The 19063-nt window shown below is 64.6% G+C and overlaps 1 protein-coding gene across 2 annotated transcripts; it reads right to left on the minus strand.

Moving 5' to 3' along the window:
• Nucleotides 1-990: 990 nt before the first annotated feature.
• On the minus strand, nt 991-18395 carry EPPK1 (epiplakin 1). 2 transcript variants are annotated; one of them, XM_053896257.1, is made up of 3 exons: nt 18293-18386; nt 13782-13877; nt 991-12890 (listed from the first exon to the last, which is right to left on the minus strand). In XM_053896257.1, exon 3 carries the CDS (start codon nt 12833-12835, stop codon nt 2450-2452), a length of 10386 nt encoding a protein of 3461 aa, XP_053752232.1. In that variant the 5' UTR covers nt 12836-12890; nt 13782-13877; nt 18293-18386; the 3' UTR covers nt 991-2449. The 2 variants fall into 2 exon arrangements, with proteins under 2 accessions (XP_053752232.1, XP_053752233.1); XM_053896258.1 differs by lacking the exon at nt 13782-13877 and having other exon boundaries at nt 18293-18395.
• Between the last annotated feature and the right edge of the window lie 668 nt (nt 18396-19063).

Consider the following 19063-nt stretch of genomic DNA (forward strand, 5'->3'; position numbering starts at 1 on the left):
GGCACCGCGGTTGTCTCCAGGCTTCCGTCCCAGGGTGGGCCCAGTGTGGGCCCAGTGTGGAGCGCGGCCTGGGGGCTGCTCCCCGAGGGTCTAGGAGAGGACCTGGGATGGGGCATCTGGAAGGCCAGCTCTCCTGGCGCGTCGCGCCTCCGCCAGGGAACACGTGGGAGGGCCACTGAAGTGATAAACACACCAGCAGGCTGACCGGGAGACTTTAATTCATGATCACAACCCGCCCCGCCCCGCCCCGCCCCGCCCCCCCCCCCCCCATCCCGCCTGCCCTTCTGGGCTTGCCTTTCACTTGCTCGGTCACCTTCCCACACTCCAAAATGCCAATTTATTCTTTTCTCTTGCCGTTCTGCTGATGGCTCCCCTGGCACAGAGGAGCCCAGCGTGGGGAGCCCCTCCCTCCTCACATGCAGCACCTTTCTCTCCAGGAGGCCCCCGGTGACACCCTCTGGCCATGTCAACAAGAGACAGGCTCTCGAATTCTTGTCCAAAGGTTCCCTTTACCCCACACCTCCCCACTGCCTTCCCATGGTTTCACCCTGTCACAGCTGCTGATCCCTCACCCCAACTTCATCATTTCTTTCTAGAGAGAAAAGTGGTGCACGCACACACATGCCTCCTCTCACACTCGAACCCCAACCTTGAACTCTTATTTCTGTGTATAGGCCTTCAGCCCCACTGGTGTATCAGAGTCAGTAGGGACACTTCTCTTTTCCCCAGATGCTGCCGTGGATGACATCTGACTGCTTCCAACATCCCTGTGGCTGTCAGGCTTCTATGACCAGCTTTGCTCACCAAGACCACCCAGCAGCTTGCTCCCTGTGTCCCAGCTTCCCCCCCAGGACCCAGCAGTACTTTGAAAATGTCACTCACCCTCTCACTACTCCATATAATGAAGAAGGAGACCAGGGAGGCCTGGCCCTTTGTCCCAACTGCACACCCTTTAATTAATGACTGAATTACCAAGCTCTTCAAGCAGTCTTTGAGTATGACCTAACTACAGTGTTCTTTTATTACTATTTCATTTTAGAGAGACAACGAGTGAGCACCAGTGGGGAGAGGGGGAGAGGGAAAGAGAGAGGAGAGATCTTTTTTTAATGTTTATTTTTGAGACACAGAGAGAGAGAGAGAGTGGGGAGAGGGGCAGAAAGGGAGAGAGAGACTCCCCAGCAGGCTCTGAGCTGTCAGCATAGAGCCCAATGCAGGGCTCGAACCCACAGACTGCGAGATCATGACCTGAGCTAAAACTAAGAGTCGGACACTTAACCAACTGAGCCACCCAGGTGCCCTGAGATTCTTAAGCAGGCTCCATACTCAGCGTGGAGCCCAACATGGGGCTGAATCCCATGTCCCTGGGATCGTGACCTGAGGTAAAATCAAGAATCAGATGCTCAACCAACAGAGCTACCCACGCACCCATTAGCTGCAGCGTTTTAAGAGACTATTCTAAATGTAAGTCTATGTTACCCTACATTTGTGATGGTTATTTTCCTTGTTTAACTTATTTCTACAATTAAAACATCCACCACTCAAAACTCTGAAATCAGAGACCTTTCGTTAAACACAAACATTTCTTTGTAAATTATAAAGCACATAGTTACAAAACGTGCTAGTTACCAACCCACGAGGGGACATACCTAATAGAAGGGCCACGCCAAGAACATATTCAGGCTGAGCTTTATTGAGCAAAGCAATGGGAAACACGGCCACCAAAGAGGGACCCGAAATAGCCACGAACCACTGAATTGAAAACAAAACTTGATGGGAAATGAGTTAATCCACAAGCAGGACATATCTTAAAAGTGGAAAGGAAAGGGGTACCTGGATGGCTCAGTGACTGAAGCGTTTGACACTTGGTTTTGAGTCGGGTCATGATCTCACAGTTCATGGGTTCAAGCCCCACCTTGGGCCGTGTGCTGACAGCTCGGGATCCTGTTGGGGATTCTCTCTCTTCTCTCTCTCCCCATCTTTACCCCTCCCCCCTCATGTTTTCTTTGTCTTTCTCAACATAACTAAACTTTAAAAAAAGGAAAAAATAAAATGGAAAACAGAGCATTTAAAAAAAAAAGAACATAAGAAACTAACGTATATACAACAACAGCAACAAAAAAGGGAAAAATTTTAACTATTTTAACTATTACTGCAACACAGTTTAATACAGAATGTCTCAACATCAATCCAAAAGACACACACATAATAAAAATTCACAAGTAAGAAAACAGGGAGAAGTGCAGACCGGTATGAGGAGTGGGGGTTATGTTATTTTCCCACAAAATGGGATGTGGGGGAACTAGGGGGATGATAAGAATTTTGGGTACCTTACCAGATACATATATAGCACGAGTGACAAAAGAAAGAAAATTAATTGGAATATACCCAGAATTTTGCATTAATGACAGATGCTTTTATATCTCTACAAAGCAACAAGGAGAACGGCGATTCAAACTCCACTCAGAGACATAAATAACAGTCCAGTCTCAGGATCAGCAGTAGCTCTCTCCATGAGCTGCAGGTAGGTGAGGTTCTCGTGCGTGTTGGGGTCGAAGAAGCCCTTGGTGTCGTCGCTCGGGTCCGCCAGGACGCGGTTCATCTCCTCGTCGAAGTAGCCGCGCCGGTAGGCCACGTCCACGGGCAGGCGGTGGCTGTGCACCGGGTCGATGATGCCGCCCGTGGCGATCTGGGCCTCCAGCAGGCGGATGCCGTGCTCCCGCACGATGAGGTCCTTCTTCATGGCCTGGAAGAGGGAGATGCGCTCCCCGGTGTAGGGGTCGGTGTAGCCGGTGACGGCGCGCTCGGCCGACAGCAGCTTCTCCTGGATCTCGCCGCCCACCACGCCCGCCGCCACCGCCTCCTCCACGGACAGCCTCTGGTTGCGCACGGGGTCGACGACGAAGCCGGTGGCCGCCTGCGCCTCCAGCAGCACCAGGGCCGTGCCGGGCCGCAGGACGCCCTTCCACATGGCCTGGTAGATGCTCATCTTCTCCTGCCGCCCGGGCTCGTCCTTGGCGGGCACCAGCACGCCCGCGATGCAGCTCGTGCCCTGCAGGTAGCGTTTGACCGAGTCCATCTCTGTCACCTCCTGCAGGGTCTTGGTGCCCTGGGCCAGGTCCCGCAGGGTCTCGGGGCCCAGGATCCCGGACGTGTGCAGCTCGGACGCGGACACCTGGCGCCTCAGGCCCGGGAAGGACGCCTTGCTCAGCCGCTCCTCCGCCTCCTCGATGGCCTGGGTGAGGACGGCGATGAGGGCGGGCACGGCCAGGGCGCCGGCCGCGTGCTGGGCCAGGAGCTCGTCCCGGCGGGCCTGGCTCAGGTAGGAGGAGAAGAGGACGTCCCACACGGAGGGGCGCTGGCCCCGGAACTGCCCGGCGCGCACCTCCATGGTGGCGGCACGCAGGGCCCGCTCCTGGAGGCCGCTGGCGGGCTCGGCGTCGGCCCCGGCCGGGGAGGGGCCCGCGTCGCCGTCGCCGCGCCCGGGGGGCCGGGGCTCCCGCTGGCCGCGGGCGGCGTCCCCCGACGCGCCCTCGGTCCCGCCGGCCGCCTCCGCCTCCTCGATGATGGTGGTCAGCCTGCGGGTCAGCGCGGGCAGGCCCAGCGTCCCCGAGCCGAAGCCGGCCAGCAGGTGCTCGCGCGTAACGCCGCTCACGTAGCTGGACGCCAGCACGTCCCACACGGGCACCGCCGGCCCGCGCAGGCGGCCCACCTTGACCTCCATGGTGGCGGCACGCAGGGCCCCCCGAGGGTCCGGGGGCGCCGGGCGTGGGCTCCCGTCCTCGGCACGGGCCAGCAGCGGGGTGAGGGCGGCCCCCACCTCCTGCGCGGTCAGCGTGCCCGCCTGGTACCTGCGCAGCAGGTCCTGCCTCAGGCCCTCGGGCACCTCCCGGTAGAAGAGGAGCTCCCAGATGGAGACGCTCTGGCCCCGGAGGGCGCCCGCGTCCGGGGTCACGCGGGCCTCACGCAGGGCGCCGCGCAGCTCCTCGCTCAGCTCGTGCACGGCGGAGCCCCGGCCGGCCAGCTGCAGCATGTAGAGCCCGGTGCCGGGGTCCTGCACGCAGCGGCGAAGCAGCTGCACGTAGGTGAGGTTCTCGTGCGTGTTGGGGTCGAAGAAGCCCTTGGTGTCGTCGCTCGGGTCCGCCAGGACGCGGTTCATCTCCTCGTCGAAGTAGCCGCGCCGGTAGGCCACGTCCACGGGCAGGCGGTGGCTGTGCACCGGGTCGATGATGCCGCCCGTGGCGATCTGGGCCTCCAGCAGGCGGATGCCGTGCTCCCGCACGATGAGGTCCTTCTTCATGGCCTGGAAGAGGGAGATGCGCTCCCCGGTGTAGGGGTCGGTGTAGCCGGTGACGGCGCGCTCGGCCGACAGCAGCTTCTCCTGGATCTCGCCGCCCACCACGCCCGCCGCCACCGCCTCCTCCACGGACAGCCTCTGGTTGCGCACGGGGTCGACGACGAAGCCGGTGGCCGCCTGCGCCTCCAGCAGCACCAGGGCCGTGCCGGGCCGCAGGACGCCCTTCCACATGGCCTGGTAGATGCTCATCTTCTCCTGCCGCCCGGGCTCGTCCTTGGCGGGCACCAGCACGCCCGCGATGCAGCTCGTGCCCTGCAGGTAGCGTTTGACCGAGTCCATCTCTGTCACCTCCTGCAGGGTCTTGGTGCCCTGGGCCAGGTCCCGCAGGGTCTCGGGGCCCAGGATCCCGGACGTGTGCAGCTCGGACGCGGACACCTGGCGCCTCAGGCCCGGGAAGGACGCCTTGCTCAGCCGCTCCTCCGCCTCCTCGATGGCCTGGGTGAGGACGGCGATGAGGGCGGGCACGGCCAGGGCGCCGGCCGCGTGCTGGGCCAGGAGCTCGTCCCGGCGGGCCTGGCTCAGGTAGGAGGAGAAGAGGACGTCCCACACGGAGGGGCGCTGGCCCCGGAACTGCCCGGCGCGCACCTCCATGGTGGCGGCACGCAGGGCCCGCTCCTGGAGGCCGCTGGCGGGCTCGGCGTCGGCCCCGGCCGGGGAGGGGCCCGCGTCGCCGTCGCCGCGCCCGGGGGGCCGGGGCTCCCGCTGGCCGCGGGCGGCGTCCCCCGACGCGCCCTCGGTCCCGCCGGCCGCCTCCGCCTCCTCGATGATGGTGGTCAGCCTGCGGGTCAGCGCGGGCAGGCCCAGCGTCCCCGAGCCGAAGCCGGCCAGCAGGTGCTCGCGCGTAACGCCGCTCACGTAGCTGGACGCCAGCACGTCCCACACGGGCACCGCCGGCCCGCGCAGGCGGCCCACCTTGACCTCCATGGTGGCGGCACGCAGGGCCCCCCGAGGGTCCGGGGGCGCCGGGCGTGGGCTCCCGTCCTCGGCACGGGCCAGCAGCGGGGTGAGGGCGGCCCCCACCTCCTGCGCGGTCAGCGTGCCCGCCTGGTACCTGCGCAGCAGGTCCTGCCTCAGGCCCTCGGGCACCTCCCGGTAGAAGAGGAGCTCCCAGATGGAGACGCTCTGGCCCCGGAGGGCGCCCGCGTCCGGGGTCACGCGGGCCTCACGCAGGGCGCCGCGCAGCTCCTCGCTCAGCTCGTGCACGGCGGAGCCCCGGCCGGCCAGCTGCAGCATGTAGAGCCCGGTGCCGGGGTCCTGCACGCAGCGGCGAAGCAGCTGCACGTAGGTGAGGTTCTCGTGCGTGTTGGGGTCGAAGAAGCCCTTGGTGTCGTCGCTCGGGTCCGCCAGGACGCGGTTCATCTCCTCGTCGAAGTAGCCGCGCCGGTAGGCCACGTCCACGGGCAGGCGGTGGCTGTGCACCGGGTCGATGATGCCGCCCGTGGCGATCTGGGCCTCCAGCAGGCGGATGCCGTGCTCCCGCACGATGAGGTCCTTCTTCATGGCCTGGAAGAGGGAGATGCGCTCCCCGGTGTAGGGGTCGGTGTAGCCGGTGACGGCGCGCTCGGCCGACAGCAGCTTCTCCTGGATCTCGCCGCCCACCACGCCCGCCGCCACCGCCTCCTCCACGGACAGCCTCTGGTTGCGCACGGGGTCGACGACGAAGCCGGTGGCCGCCTGCGCCTCCAGCAGCACCAGGGCCGTGCCGGGCCGCAGGACGCCCTTCCACATGGCCTGGTAGATGCTCATCTTCTCCTGCCGCCCGGGCTCGTCCTTGGCGGGCACCAGCACGCCCGCGATGCAGCTCGTGCCCTGCAGGTAGCGTTTGACCTGTTCTTTTTCTCCGATGACATCTGAGGTGCTGGCCCCCTTGACCATGTCCTCTAGCATCTCCTGGGTGATGATTCCAGAGTCGAACAGTTCGGAAGCTGTGATTTGTTTTCTGATCCCTCGGAACCACAATTGTTTGTTGCCTTTTTCCCTCTCATCGATTATTCCTAAGATGATGTTTACTACCTTCTGTAACTCTTGGGCCGTGCCCTTTTTGTATTCACCTATCAAGTCGAGCTTTCTCTCCTCCGTCACGTATTCTGAGTTCAGGATCTCCCATAGCGATGGCTTCTGGTCCTTGAACCTTCCCACCTGTACTTCCACCTGCTCAGCCTCCAGGGCCCTCCTCGTTGGCTCATCGATGTAGGCAGGCTTCTGTTGGTCCTTTACCACCGGGAAGAGCGCCCAGCCTGTCCCTGCTTCCTTTTGGCTCCTTTCCTGTAGTTGTCGGTAGGTGACCCTCTCCCGAGTGTTCGGATCCACAAACCTTTTATTCATGTGCTTCTGATCTGAAATGAGCGGGTATGTGTCCTGGTGTAGACACCCCCGTCTGTAGGCCACATCCACAGGCAGGCGGTGGTGGTGCTGTGGGTCGATGATACCCCCTGTGGCCTCCTGTGCCTCAAGCAGTCTGAGCGCGTCCTCTCTTCTGACTAAGTTCTTTTTCATGGCCTGGAATAGCGGGACTTTGTGTCCCGTGACCGGGTCTGTGTAGCCTTGGGCGGCCTTCTGGGCGTCCAGAAGCCTTTCCTGCATGTCCTCACCCACCAGGCCCTCAGCCACGGCCTGTTGCACAGAGAGCCTCCTATGGCTGCAGGGATCCAGCATGAACCCAGTGGCCGCCTGGGCCTCCAGCAGCTGAGCCGCAAAGCCCATGGGGATGAGTCCTTTCCTGCTGGCGTCATAGAGGCTCATCACCTCTTGGGTGGAGGGCATAGTCACCCCCGCGATGCAGCCACGACCTTCCAGATAGGTCTTCACATGTGCCAACCGGCTGAGATCCTGCTCACCCTGTGCCTCTCTGTGCAGTACATCCAGGGTCCTTTTATCGATGATTCCAGAGTTGAACAACTCCGCAGCTGTCACCTGTCCACCGATGCCTGGCACCTGGATCGCCTCGTACTGCTTTTCTGTTTCCTCCACGGTAGCCGTGATGAGCTCCAGCAGCCGCTCGAGGGGTAGATTCTGGGCTCTATACTCCTGGATGAGTTCCCGCTTCCTTTCCTCTGGGAAGTACTGGGAAAGCAGGTCCCAGAAGGAGACTTTCTGATTGGCAAACCTCCCCACATGCATTTGTGTAGTTCTGGACCGTAGGACTTGTTTTGTGGTTTCATCGATATAAACGTAGGTCTCTCCTTTCTTTACAATTTGTAACATGTACAGGCCCGTCTCGGGGTCCTCCACGCAGCGCTCCAGCAGCTGCAGGTAGGTGAGGTTCTCGTGCGTGTTGGGGTCGAAGAAGCCCTTGGTGTCGTCGCTCGGGTCCGCCAGGACGCGGTTCATCTCCTCGTCGAAGTAGCCGCGCCGGTAGGCCACGTCCACGGGCAGGCGGTGGCTGTGCACCGGGTCGATGATGCCGCCCGTGGCGATCTGGGCCTCCAGCAGGCGGATGCCGTGCTCCCGCACGATGAGGTCCTTCTTCATGGCCTGGAAGAGGGAGATCTGCTCCCCGGTGTAGGGGTCGGTGTAGCCGGTGACGGCGCGCTCGGCCGACAGCAGCTTCTGGTAGGTTTCCCTGCCAAACATCCCTGATGCGAACGCCTCCTCCACAGTCAGCCTCTGGTTGCGCACGGGGTCGATGAGGAAGCCGGTGGCCGCCTGCGCCTCCAGCAGCACCAGGGCCGTGCCCGGCCGCAGGATGTGCCTCCTTAGGGCCTCGGAGACGCTCATCTTCTCCTTCGTGCCCTGGACGAGGACCCCGGCAATGAAGTTGCTTCCCTCCAGGTACCGCCTCACACTGTCCATCTCTGTCACCTCCTGCACAGTCTTTCTCCCCTGATTCAGCTCGTCCAGTGTCTCCTTGTCAATGAGCTGGGACCTGAACAAGTCGTTGGCCGACACCTGCTTCCGGAGTCCTCTAAAGGCGGCCCGTGAGGGCTGTGTCTCTGCAGCCTCGACCAGGGTGCTGACTGCCGTAGCCACCTGCCGCACGGCTGTGGCCCTCCCGGACTGGCAGAGGGCCGCCAGCTCTCGCCGCTTGTGGACGCCGACGTACTCGGAGTGCAGCAGGTCCCACAGTGACACGCGGAGACCTTTGAACCTCCCGGTGCTGACAGGTACCTTCGTGGCCCTCAGGGCCACCACCGTGTGCTCATCCACTTCGAGCACCATGTCCTGGGCGAGCGGCAGCAGCCAGAGGCCGGTGTCCCTGTCGGAGACACAGCCCTCCTTGAGCTGCATGTACGTCACCTTGTCTCGCGTGCTGGGGTCGAAGAAGAACTTGTTGTCCTCGTCTTTTGAGGTCAGCACCCGGCTGACCTGCTCATCCAGGAGGCCAAACCTGCAGGCTGCCTCCTGGGGCAGGTGCACCCCGTGCACAGGGTCCACTGCGCCCCCCGTGGCCAGCTGCACCTGTAGGAGCCGGAGGCCCTCACTTTGGGGCACCAGCCCCTTCTCCACGGCCTGCCACAGTGAGAGGGAGCCTCCTGTGTAGGGGTCCGTGTACCCAGCCACGGCCCTCTCGGCCTGCCGGAGCTGCTCGCTCAGTGCCCCGCCCACCAGGCCCGCCTTCACTGCGCCTTCCACAGACAGTCTCTGGCTGGTCAGAGGGTCAATGAGGGAGCCACATGCCACTTGGGCCTCCAGCAGCCTTCGCCCCAGGCCCTCGGGTAGGAGGCCGTCCCTCACGGCCTGGCCGATGCTGGCCTTGGTCCCCGACGGCTGCAACAGCAGGCCCGCTACGCAGCCCGTCCCCCACAGACGGGCCTTCACGCTGGGCTCCTCGGCGACCTCCGCGGGTGACCGCGTGCCCCGAGCCAGGGCCGCCAGGGTCTCCGCGGTGATGATGCCGGCGTCACGCAGCCAGACGGCGGGAACCTCACCCCTGGGGCCGGGCACTGTGACGTGAGCCCGCGCCAGGAGTTCCGCCTCCCGCACCCGCTTGTGCACAGCTGCCTGCAGCTGCTGCAAGGTGGTCCTCCCCAGCCTGAAGTCCTCCACGAAGCTGTTCCGCTGCTCCTCGGTGAAGTGGCCAGAGCCCAGCAGCTCCCAGAGGGACGTGCCGTCCTCAGTCCCCTGCGCCGCCCGTAGGGTCTCCTGGACCTGCTTGTCGGTGGGGATGGCCGGAGCGTCTTCGGGCAGGGGCAGGAAGTAAAGGCCAGAAGCCTCGTCCCTCAGACACTGCTCCAGCAGCCGGGCGTAGCTGGTGTGTCCCCGGCCGTCCGGCGTGGGGAAGGTCTCGGATGAGCTGGACAAGGCCTCCTCCATCTCCTGGTCTATGTAGCCCCGCTGGGTGGCCACGGGCATGGGGAGGTGGTAGTGGCCTGTGGGGTCAATGACCCCCCCTGTGGCCAGCTGGGCATCCAGGAGGCGGGCGGCCTGCTCCTCAGGGATGAGGCCCTTCTTCATGGCCTGGAACAGGGACACACGCTTCCCAGAGAAGGGATCTCGGAAGCCAGTGACAGCGTCCTCAGCCCGTCTCAGCTGGCGATACAGCTCTGGCCCCACCAGCTTCCCGCGCACGGCCTCATCCACCGACAGGGTCTCCAGACTGTGGGGGTCCACGATGGCTCCAGTGGCCGCTTGGGCCTCCAGCAGGGCGAGGGCCACCCCTGGCCCCAGGACCTTCTGCCTCATGGCCTCGTACAGGCTGAGCCGCCGGCTGGCGGGTCCCAGCAGCACGCCGCCGAGGGCGCCGGAGCCGCGTAGGTACCTCCGGACGCAGTCCGTGTGGAGGAGGGCTTCGGGGCTGACCGCCCCCTCCAGCACCCGGTCCAGGAGCTCCTGGTCGATGATACGGGCCTCCAGGAGCTGGTAGGCCGTGACCGGGCCCCGCAGCCCGGGCAGCGTGATGTCCGCCCACCTCCCCATCTCCCTCTCCAGCCACTGCGCCACCTGCTCCAGGGAGATGCTGTGCTGCCGGTACCTCCGCAGGAGCTGCCTCCTCTGGTCCTCGCTGAAGCATTCTGAGTTGATCAGCTCCCACGCGGAAACTCTCCGCCCCTGGAAACGCCCGAACTTCCCCGACAGCAGCAGGCTCTGGAAGGCCTGCCGGGTGGTGCCGTCCACGAGCGGGGGCTGGGTGCCGTTCAGGGGCAGCAGGCGCAGGCCCGTCTCGGGGTCCTCCACGCAGCGCTCCAGCAGCTGCAGGTAGGTGAGGTTCTCGTGCGTGTTGGGGTCGAAGAAGCCCTTGGTGTCGTCGCTCGGGTCCGCCAGGACGCGGTTCGTCTCCTCGTCGAAGTAGCCGCGCCGGTAGGCCACGTCCACGGGCAGGCGGTGGCTGTGCACCGGGTCGATGATGCCGCCCGTGGCGATCTGGGCCTCCAGCAGGCGGATGCCGTGCTCCCGCACGATGAGGTCCTTCTTCATGGCCTGGAAGAGGGAGATGCGCTCCCCGGTGTAGGGGTCGGTGTAGCCGGTGACGGCGCGCTCGGCCGACAGCAGCTTTGCAAACACGTCGGGCCCTACGAGGCCAGCCCTCAGTGCCTCCTCCACAGAATATCTCTTGTTTTCCTTTGGGTCGAGAATGAAGCCCGTGGCCGCCTGTGCCTCCAGGAGGATGAGGGCCGTGCCGTGCCTGAGGAGCCCCCTCCCGCGAGCCTCGTAGATGGCGAGCCGCTCCTGGGAGCCCGGCAGCAGCAGGCCTGCGATGCCGCCGGTGCCCTGCAGGAACCTGTGCACCGAGCCCAGCCTGCCCACCTCCTGGGCTGTGGTCTGCCCTCGCTCCAGCCGCTCGTACGTGTCCTGGTCGATGATCTCTGCTCTCAGCAGCTCTCCTGGGGCCACGGGCACCCTCAGGCCGGCAAAGGTGGTCCTGGCCGTGGCCGCAGCCTGCTCAAGGGTGGCCCTCAGCGCAGCTGCCAGTTCCTCCCCCGAGATGGCGCCTTCCTTGTGGCGCTGGGCCAGTGCCGCCCGCTGCTGCGCAGGGATGGGCTCAGAGAAGAGCAGGTCCCAGAGTGATGCGGGCCGGCCCTGGAACTCGCCCATGGCGATGGTGGTCATGGCCTCACTCAAGGCCTCCCGGGTGCTGTGGTCAATGAACGGGAGTCCTCGTGGCTCTTCTCCAAGGGGGCCCCCTGAGAGGGGGAGGAAGGCCAGTCCTGTTTCTGGGTCGGTGACACAGCGGGCCAGTAGCTGCCCATAGCCCACGCTCTCCTGTGTGTTGGGGTCCCAGAAGCCGGTGGCCCGGGACAGACACTGCTGAGTCTCTTGGTCCAGGCATCTGAAGCGCAGGGCGGCCTCCGGGGGCAGCCGGAGCCTGCGGGCCGGACATACCAGCCCACCTGTGGCCAGCTGGGCATCTAGGAGTCGCAGAGCCAGAGGCCTGTCCACCAGCTCCTTCTTCATGGCCTGGAAGAGGGGCACTCGGGCGCCGCTGAAGGGGTCATGGTACCCCGTCACTGCCTCTTCCGCCACCAGGAGCTGCCTGTGGAGCTCTGGGCCGACCAGGCCCGACCTGACCGCCTCGTCCACCCGGAGCCGCCGGCCGGTGGCCGGGTCCACCAGTGTGCCGGTGGCGGCCTGAGCCTCCAGGAGCGGGAGCGCGGTGCCCATGGGGAGCAGGTGCTCGCTGACGGCCCGGAAGAAGCTCTTCTTGTGGCCCGCGGGCAGCAGGACAGCCCCCGCGATGCTGCCGGTGCCCTGCAGGTAGCGCCTCACGTCAGCCCGCGCGCTCACCTCTCGGGTCGCCAGCCTGCCTTCCCGAAGGCCCCGGGCGGCCTCGTCATCCAGGACCCCCACCTCTAGCAGCTCGGCCAAGCTCACTGCCCCACTCAGGGTGGGGAAGGTGGTCTTGAGGGGCAGCAGCGCCAACCCTGTGTCGGGGGCTCTCACACACCGGCCCAGCAGCTCGCGGTACGACAGCCGCTCCAGGGTGTTGGGGTCCAGGAAGCCAGGGGCACTGGGGCTGGGCTTGCGCTCAGACAGGCCACGCCACGTGTCCTGGTCCAGGAGACCCTGCTGACAGGCCGGCCCCGGGGCCACCCGTGTACCCCGAATGGGATCCACCAAGCCCCCCGTGGCCAGCTGGGCCTCCAGCCAGCCCCGCCCCAGCGCTCCGTCTACCACCTCCTTCCCGATGGCCTGGAAAAGTGCCAGCTTCCCGCCACCGTAGGGGTCAGGGTACCCAGCGACTGCGCGCTCGGCCACCAGCAGCTTCTCCTTTAGCTCCAGGCCCGCCAGGCCCTGCTGCAGGGCCTCGGACACAGGGAGGAACCGGCCTTGCGTGGGGTCCACGAGGCCCCCGGTGGCCGCCTGGGCCTCCAGCAGAGCCAGCCCAAGCTCAACGGGCAGGAGGCCCTGCTTCATGGCAGCGTAGAGACTCTGTGCCTGGCCGGAGGCCTCCACGTACACCCCGGCGATGCTCTTAGGCTGGGCAGACGGAGGCCCAGAAGGGGTGCTGGTTCCCGGCACGGCCTTCATGGTCTTGGGGACGATGGCCGGGTCGGTGCTGTTGGTGACCAGGACATCAAGAGGAGGAGAGGCGTGGCCATTCATCACGCTCAGCCTGTTGTGTAGAACTCACTCACCCAAGGTCCACTGCGTCTGCTCCCTGGAGGGGGTAGAAAAGGCTCTGTTAGGGGCCCTGGAATGGCCCAGGTGGACGGGAGGGAGAGAGTCAAGAGGTCAATCCCAGACCCTGAATCAGCCTCCAGACATGGCTTGCCCTCCTGGGGGATGGGGGTCAGCATCCAAGTAAGGTCTTTTGCCTTGCCCCATGGGGTCCCAGGAGGGACCATGGGGGACCTCCGGCCAGCCAGGGCGGCCTCCAGGACGCGTGGGCTCTGTTTTCCTGCAGGCCATCCTCTGCTCTCCATCCCAGCCCAATCCCCTCAGCTCCTGCCCTCAGGGTCCCGTGGTGGGGGCTGGGCCACCTGGGCCAGAGCCCCTCCCCCCATCTCTCACCCTAACCTCCCGTCTGCTCCCCAGGGCTCCTCCCCCATCCTTGGGTTCAGGGACATCAGCACCCTTCCCTCTTCCAGTCACCGCCTCCAACCCCCGGCCCTGCCCCAGACCCTCTGCTCTGGCTTCTGTTCCTTCCCAGATCTCCACTGGGCTCCAGCCAGAAGCCCCCACGGTGTCCCGCCCCAGGCTGGCTCTGTCTGTGTCCTCCTCTGCCCACTCCAATCCTTGTGCTCTCTGGGCTATGGCCTCTTTGTGCCCGCACTCGACTCGGGGGCCTGAGGGAACACAGACTCCGTGTTTGCGTGCCAGTCCCGTGGGAGCCATGGGTATGGCCACGTCTCTGGTCAGCTGGCTCCAAGCCCCAGAGAGGCTCCAAGGCTGTCCCCTCTCAGCAGACGGCTCTGTGCCCCAATTCTCTGAGCAGCAGTGACAAGTGCTTCACACCTGCACACCAACTCCTCCACCCAGGCCCGTCCCCTTCCTGTGGGATTAAATTGTGTCCCCCTGAGAGATATATCCAAGTCCTGACCGCCAGTACCTATGACTGTAGCCTTATTTGGAAATAGTCTTTGCAGATGTAACTCAGTTGAGGTCATGGAGGAGGAATGGCCCTAATCCAAAATGACTTGAGTCTCTATAGGAAGACACAGGAGAGAGCCCATGGGGCGCCGTCTGGAGCGGCCACAAGCCCAGACGCATCGAGGACCACCAAGCCCAGAAGCATTGACCTCAGATTTCGGCCCCTTGAACCGAGAAGGAGTTTCTGTTGTTTGAAGCCATCCAGGTTGTGGTAATTGTTGCGACAGCTTAGGGAGCCATAGCCTCCCTCCCGCCTCCGCCCTTCCAGCCGGCCCACACCCGGTTTCTGCAGAACCACACCCGGGCCCCCCTTCCCCCTCCCCCCGGGCGCAAGCCCACACTTTGCTCCCGCTGGCACCGGCTGTCTGCTCAAGAGCCCGAACACGTCTGTCCTGGCCTCCCAGCCAGCCCCCAGCCTGCCCCCCAAGCCTGCTCCTGTGCCCGCTCAGGCAGCTGGCTCGCCCCCGCCCCGAAGCTCTCACTAAGATGAACTCGGACTGTGGTTGCCAAACCCAACAAATGCATTTTGGATCTCATTGCCTCTGGGTCGTGGGTGTGGGGCCTTCTCGCCGGTGACAGGGCTCCGCTCTGCCCCCACTCGCCCATTACATCAGGGAACCCCTCACACCGTGTCTCAGGCCCAGCCCGTCCCGGAGTCCAGGAACCACGTGCCCCGGTCTCACGAGGTGCCTCAAACTCCACTGCACCCCCACGACTGCTGGTGTTCTGTAAAGGGTTCCCCCACACCCTCTCCGTGCAGCCTGAGCCCTGAATTGCTCAGCCCCCACTCGCCCCCACTGGCCCCACATGGGGTCGCTGTTTCACGCCGGCCCCTCTCCTGTCCTACAGCCTCCGTGGCTTGCTAGTTACCTACTGTGGCGCTCAAGGCCACCTTCGTTGCTCCTGCCCTCTCCACCGACCTCCGGCCCAGGAGCAGGGTGGGATCAGCAAGTGGCCATGAGGCATCCATGGGAGGCCTCAGCGCCAGGGCGGTGCAGGGGGCAGCATGGCCCAGGGGGTGTCGAGCGCCCCCCAGTGACAGTAAGAAGCTGGGGCTCCGACAACACACACATCTGGAAGGGTGGACGCTTGGGGGCGTGACCCAGACCCCATCTGGGGCTTCAGGAGGGCTGTTGGCAGACGGCCCCCGCTTCGGCCCCCTCGGGAATTGCCTTGCCCGTCCTGGGGCTGCACTGGCTCAGGCCCTTGACTTGACATGGGGCCCGCACGTAAGCCCAGCCCCTGGGAGTGGGTGAAATCCTGCCTCACCCCTTCCCTACACAGACGAGGGGCCCTTCCCACCCCCTGCAGCTCGCGTGCTGCTCAGCTCAGACTGGTGGTGCCAGGACCAGGCAGACACTGGGCGAGGCTCTGGAGGGGCACACCGCCACCCGGCTGGCCGTGTGAGCAGGGATCGGGGAAGTGCCTCCATCTGCCATCGTTCCGAGTAAACGGAGTGTGGGATCAGGCATCTGGGATGCGGGTTAGTGCAGAGCACACGGGGGGGGTGGGGGGCATTGCTGAACAACGAGACTTTGGACGAACACAAAAGGCTGTGAGTGACCAGCTGGATGACAAAAAGTCCTTGTGGACACCTGAGGCTTTGTAGTGACCAGTCAAGAGGCTCTGATCTCTGCAGCGCAGGGCAGGCTGAAGGCTCCATCGTGAAAGGGCCACCGCAGGCAAGCTCCAGCACCAGCTCACCGGTGGTCCCGTGCCCGGGGCGGGGGGGGGGGGGGGGGGGAGGGGCAGTGACCATTCTAGAATGTGATGTGTCTGTCCCTGCAGCTGGACCATATGGGTCCAGGAACCAAGCGATGGGAGCAGACGTGGCCCCCACCATGCCTCCGATGACCCCGCCACCCATCCCTGCAGGTCCGGGGTCAGTCCCACAGGATGAGTACTTCTGCCACGGACACAGCCGCAGTCCCACTGAGCTGAAGGCCACGGCTGCTCCCAGGGCACCCCGGCTCCTTGCGTCCAGGACCAAGGGTCCGGGAGTGACCCGACCACCAGGAGAAGGCAGGGTCTGGGTGGGGTGGAGGCAGGGGTGTGACCATTCCTGCAGCTAATGGACACGTGTAGCCACAAGGGACCTCAGGGGCAAGGGTTTGCACACCCCAGGTGAGCACCAGGCCAGGCCGACGTGCGGTAGGGGTGGGCGAGGGGAAGGAGGAGTGGAGCCTTAGAGACAAGGCCCATGCCACAGCTCTGGCTGGGGGCCCACCTGTTCACCGTCCCCCGTGCGTCTCCCCAGGAAGAGAAGCCCACGGGTGCCCTGGGAGCAGGGTTCCAGGGCCTGGTTGACGGCGGTGAGTGCACGGCTGCCTCGACCTCCTTCCAGCTGCGAGCGGGGCTGCACCAGAGGCTGGCTCTCTCCTGTTTTGTGTCCTGCACTCAACAGGGGCCACCCCGAGTCCACTCCCCAATATGCTTGCCATCAGACCCTGCTTCTGGGGCCCGGCCTGGACACATGCCTGGCTGCTGGCCGGGATACTCCCTTGGCACAGGGTGCCCTGTGCCAGGACTGCCTTCAGCGGGTCTGTGAGCCCGGGACAGGCCTGCCCGTCTCGGCAGGAATGCCAGGTGACATGGCTACTGGGGCAGTTAGATAGCTAGAAGAGCGTGACTTTCCCTTGGCAATGGACAAAGGTGTGGAGAGGAGAGGGACCTCACTGCCCAGCAAAGGGAAGAAGGGACATTCGGAGCCAGCCCTTGGCCTGGACATAGCCGGCCCAGAGCCCTGACGGGGCTGTGCTGGGTGGGGAGGGGCAGCACCCAGACAGGAAAACCAGAGCAGTCACCAGCTTGGGGAGCAGGAGGTTCCAGTTCCCCGCACAAAGGGGACTCATGGGGGAGGGTACCTGGGGGGCTCCGTCGGTTAAGCGTCCAACTTCAGCTCATGATCAGGTCATGATCTCAAGTTTCATGGGTTTGAGCCCCACGTCGGGCTCTGTGCTGACAGCTGGAGCCTGGAGCCTGCTTCAGATTCTGTGTCTCCTTCTTTCTGACCCTCCCCTGCTCTCTCTCGTGCTCTCTCTCTCTCTCTCTCTCTCTCAAAAATAAACATTAAAAAATTAAAAAAACAAACAAAGGGGATTCATGGTGGGAGAGGGGACCCAGGAGCCTGACGGAGTACTCGAGCAGGAAGTGGGGGCCTAAGGCCAGGACAGGCCCTGTGCCCTTGGCAGTTGGGCCACGCCCCCTATTTGGTTGGCAGTGACCTTGGGCCAGGTAGGAGCCTCTTTGGACTCTGCCCAGGTGAGACAGGAGCAGGGTTGTGGAGTGGAGACCTTGGGAAGGCAGCTGGACAGAGGGGTCTGGAGCTCGGGAGAGAAGACCATGGTATGTGACTGGTGTCCAGGGCCCAGGGAGTGGGGGAGGGGGCGGCTTCAAGGGCAGGACACCCTGGCCAGCCCAATGTCCCACAGAGGTGGCCAGCAGCAGAAGGTGGTGGGCATGGTGTGTGACCCGAGGGGTAAGGGCCTTGGGGCTGAGCAGATTTTCCAGGAAGGAAAAGGGAATCTGAAAGGGAAGAGGGCTCTTCCTGCAGCTTCCCTGGAGGAGGGGACGGTGGGGGGACAGCCCTGGGTGACAAGGGGAGGGAGGACAATCCTGAGGAGGGTGGGTCTGCATTCCTTGGCTGTGGGCCACCTTCTGCCTCTGCCCTGAAGGACATCCCCCCTCTCCAGCCCGGGGCCGGGAGGAGGGCAGAGGGCTGGCTGTCCACCTGAGCCAGATAAGGACAGAACTAGGTTGCAGGCTGCCTCAGGCCCACACAGGGAGGCGGCAATCTTGGCTCTGCCCCATCGGGCAGCTGCGGAAGGATCCCACTCACCTCCTCGGGGCAGAGGCCAGCGGCAGAAGGAGCTTGGTAAGACAGGTGGGTACAGGGAAGGCAGCCCTCCTGAGCCCCGTCCTGGCAAGGGTCTTGAGATGACCCCATGCGGTGTCCCTGCCGCCGCCCCACGGGGGACAGCAGGTGGCTCCCGGATTGGTCAGCGCCCCAGCCAGGAGCAGCACCGCCCTCTCAATCTGTCAGCCTGATTACCGATTACCTCCGCCCAGGGCGCCTCCACCCTCCGCCGAAGGGGGGCGGCAGGCGGAACCTGACCTGCACACCCGCCCGGGGCCACCCCAGCCCTGCCCCCTGCCGGGAAACCGCTGGAGCCGGGAGGAACCCCCACCCCCACCCCGCCACCGCCCACCCCCACCTCCCCGGGCCGCATCTCCCACGTCCCTGCCGGTAACCTGCACCCTCGCCCACCAGGGAGGGAGGCCGGCCCGGGGCTCAGACTGCCCGGTCCGGGCGAGCCAGAGCGCGGAGCTCCCGGCCGCTCCCCGCTCCACCGGCGCCTTGCCCCCACACGCCCGCCCCAGCCTCCCGGACCCGAGCTCAGCGCCCGTCGAAGGAGCTTCGGTCTCTGCTCCCTGGCCTGCCCGGGTCTGGCCCAGGCCTGGGTGTCCCACCTGCCCGCGCGGCGCCCCAGCGCTCCGAACGCAGTCTCTCGGCTCGCGGCTGGGCCCGCGCCACCCGAATTTAAACCGGCCGCGGCCCCGCCCTCATCTGGGGGCGGCGGCCCGGGGTGGGGGGCGCGCCCCGAATCCGGGTGGGGCGGGCGGGTACCCAGATCCCGGCGGGGGCCAGGGCGGCGCCCCGGGCGCGCCCCTCGGTAGGCTGGCCACCCGTGAGCACCCCTGGTGAGGAATGGCCCCGAATTGCAGGGGGGCGGCTGCCCTCTCCCTCCTGCCCCTTTGACCCCTTCCCCAGAGTCTCCCCGCGAGGGAGCGGAGGTGGGCACAGGGTGCTGGGGGAGGGGTCCATCCCCCCGCCCCTCTCAGCGGGTTCAGTGGACTTTGTAAAGGAAATGCACACCTGACCGGCGGTTTCACTTTCCAAAACGCGACTGTATTGCGGGAGAGCCGGTCGGGAGGGAAGGTTCGCACAGCTCCTCTGCTCACATGTGCGTGGGGGTGTGGGGGGAGTGCGCACTGCTGGCCACCTGCTGGGTCTGCTCAGTCAGGGGGGCTGGGGGTCAGCTCCCCCCACTGCTGCTTAGGTCCTGGGTGGGCTGAGCCAGGGTTCCGCAGGGGCTCCCCTCTGTGTGCCCCTTGGAAGAACTGGGGTTTCTGTGTCCCCAGCTGGTTCCCCTGTCTGGAAAAGATGGCCAGACTTCACCCCACCTCGGCTGAGGAGCCTCCCCCTGGGCTCAGAGGAGGTCCCGGGTGCATCCCAGAGCT

The sequence above is a fragment of the Panthera pardus genome, unplaced genomic scaffold (assembly GCF_024362965.1).
Source record: "Panthera pardus isolate Hobbes unplaced genomic scaffold, ASM2436296v1 HiC_scaffold_7, whole genome shotgun sequence".
Lineage (NCBI taxonomy): Eukaryota > Metazoa > Chordata > Mammalia > Carnivora > Felidae > Panthera > Panthera pardus.

Coding starts and splice junctions, on each gene's coding strand:
- EPPK1 (XM_053896258.1), bottom strand. CDS start 12,835: ATGAATGGCCACGCCTCTCCTCCTCTTGATGTCCTGGTCACCAACAGC.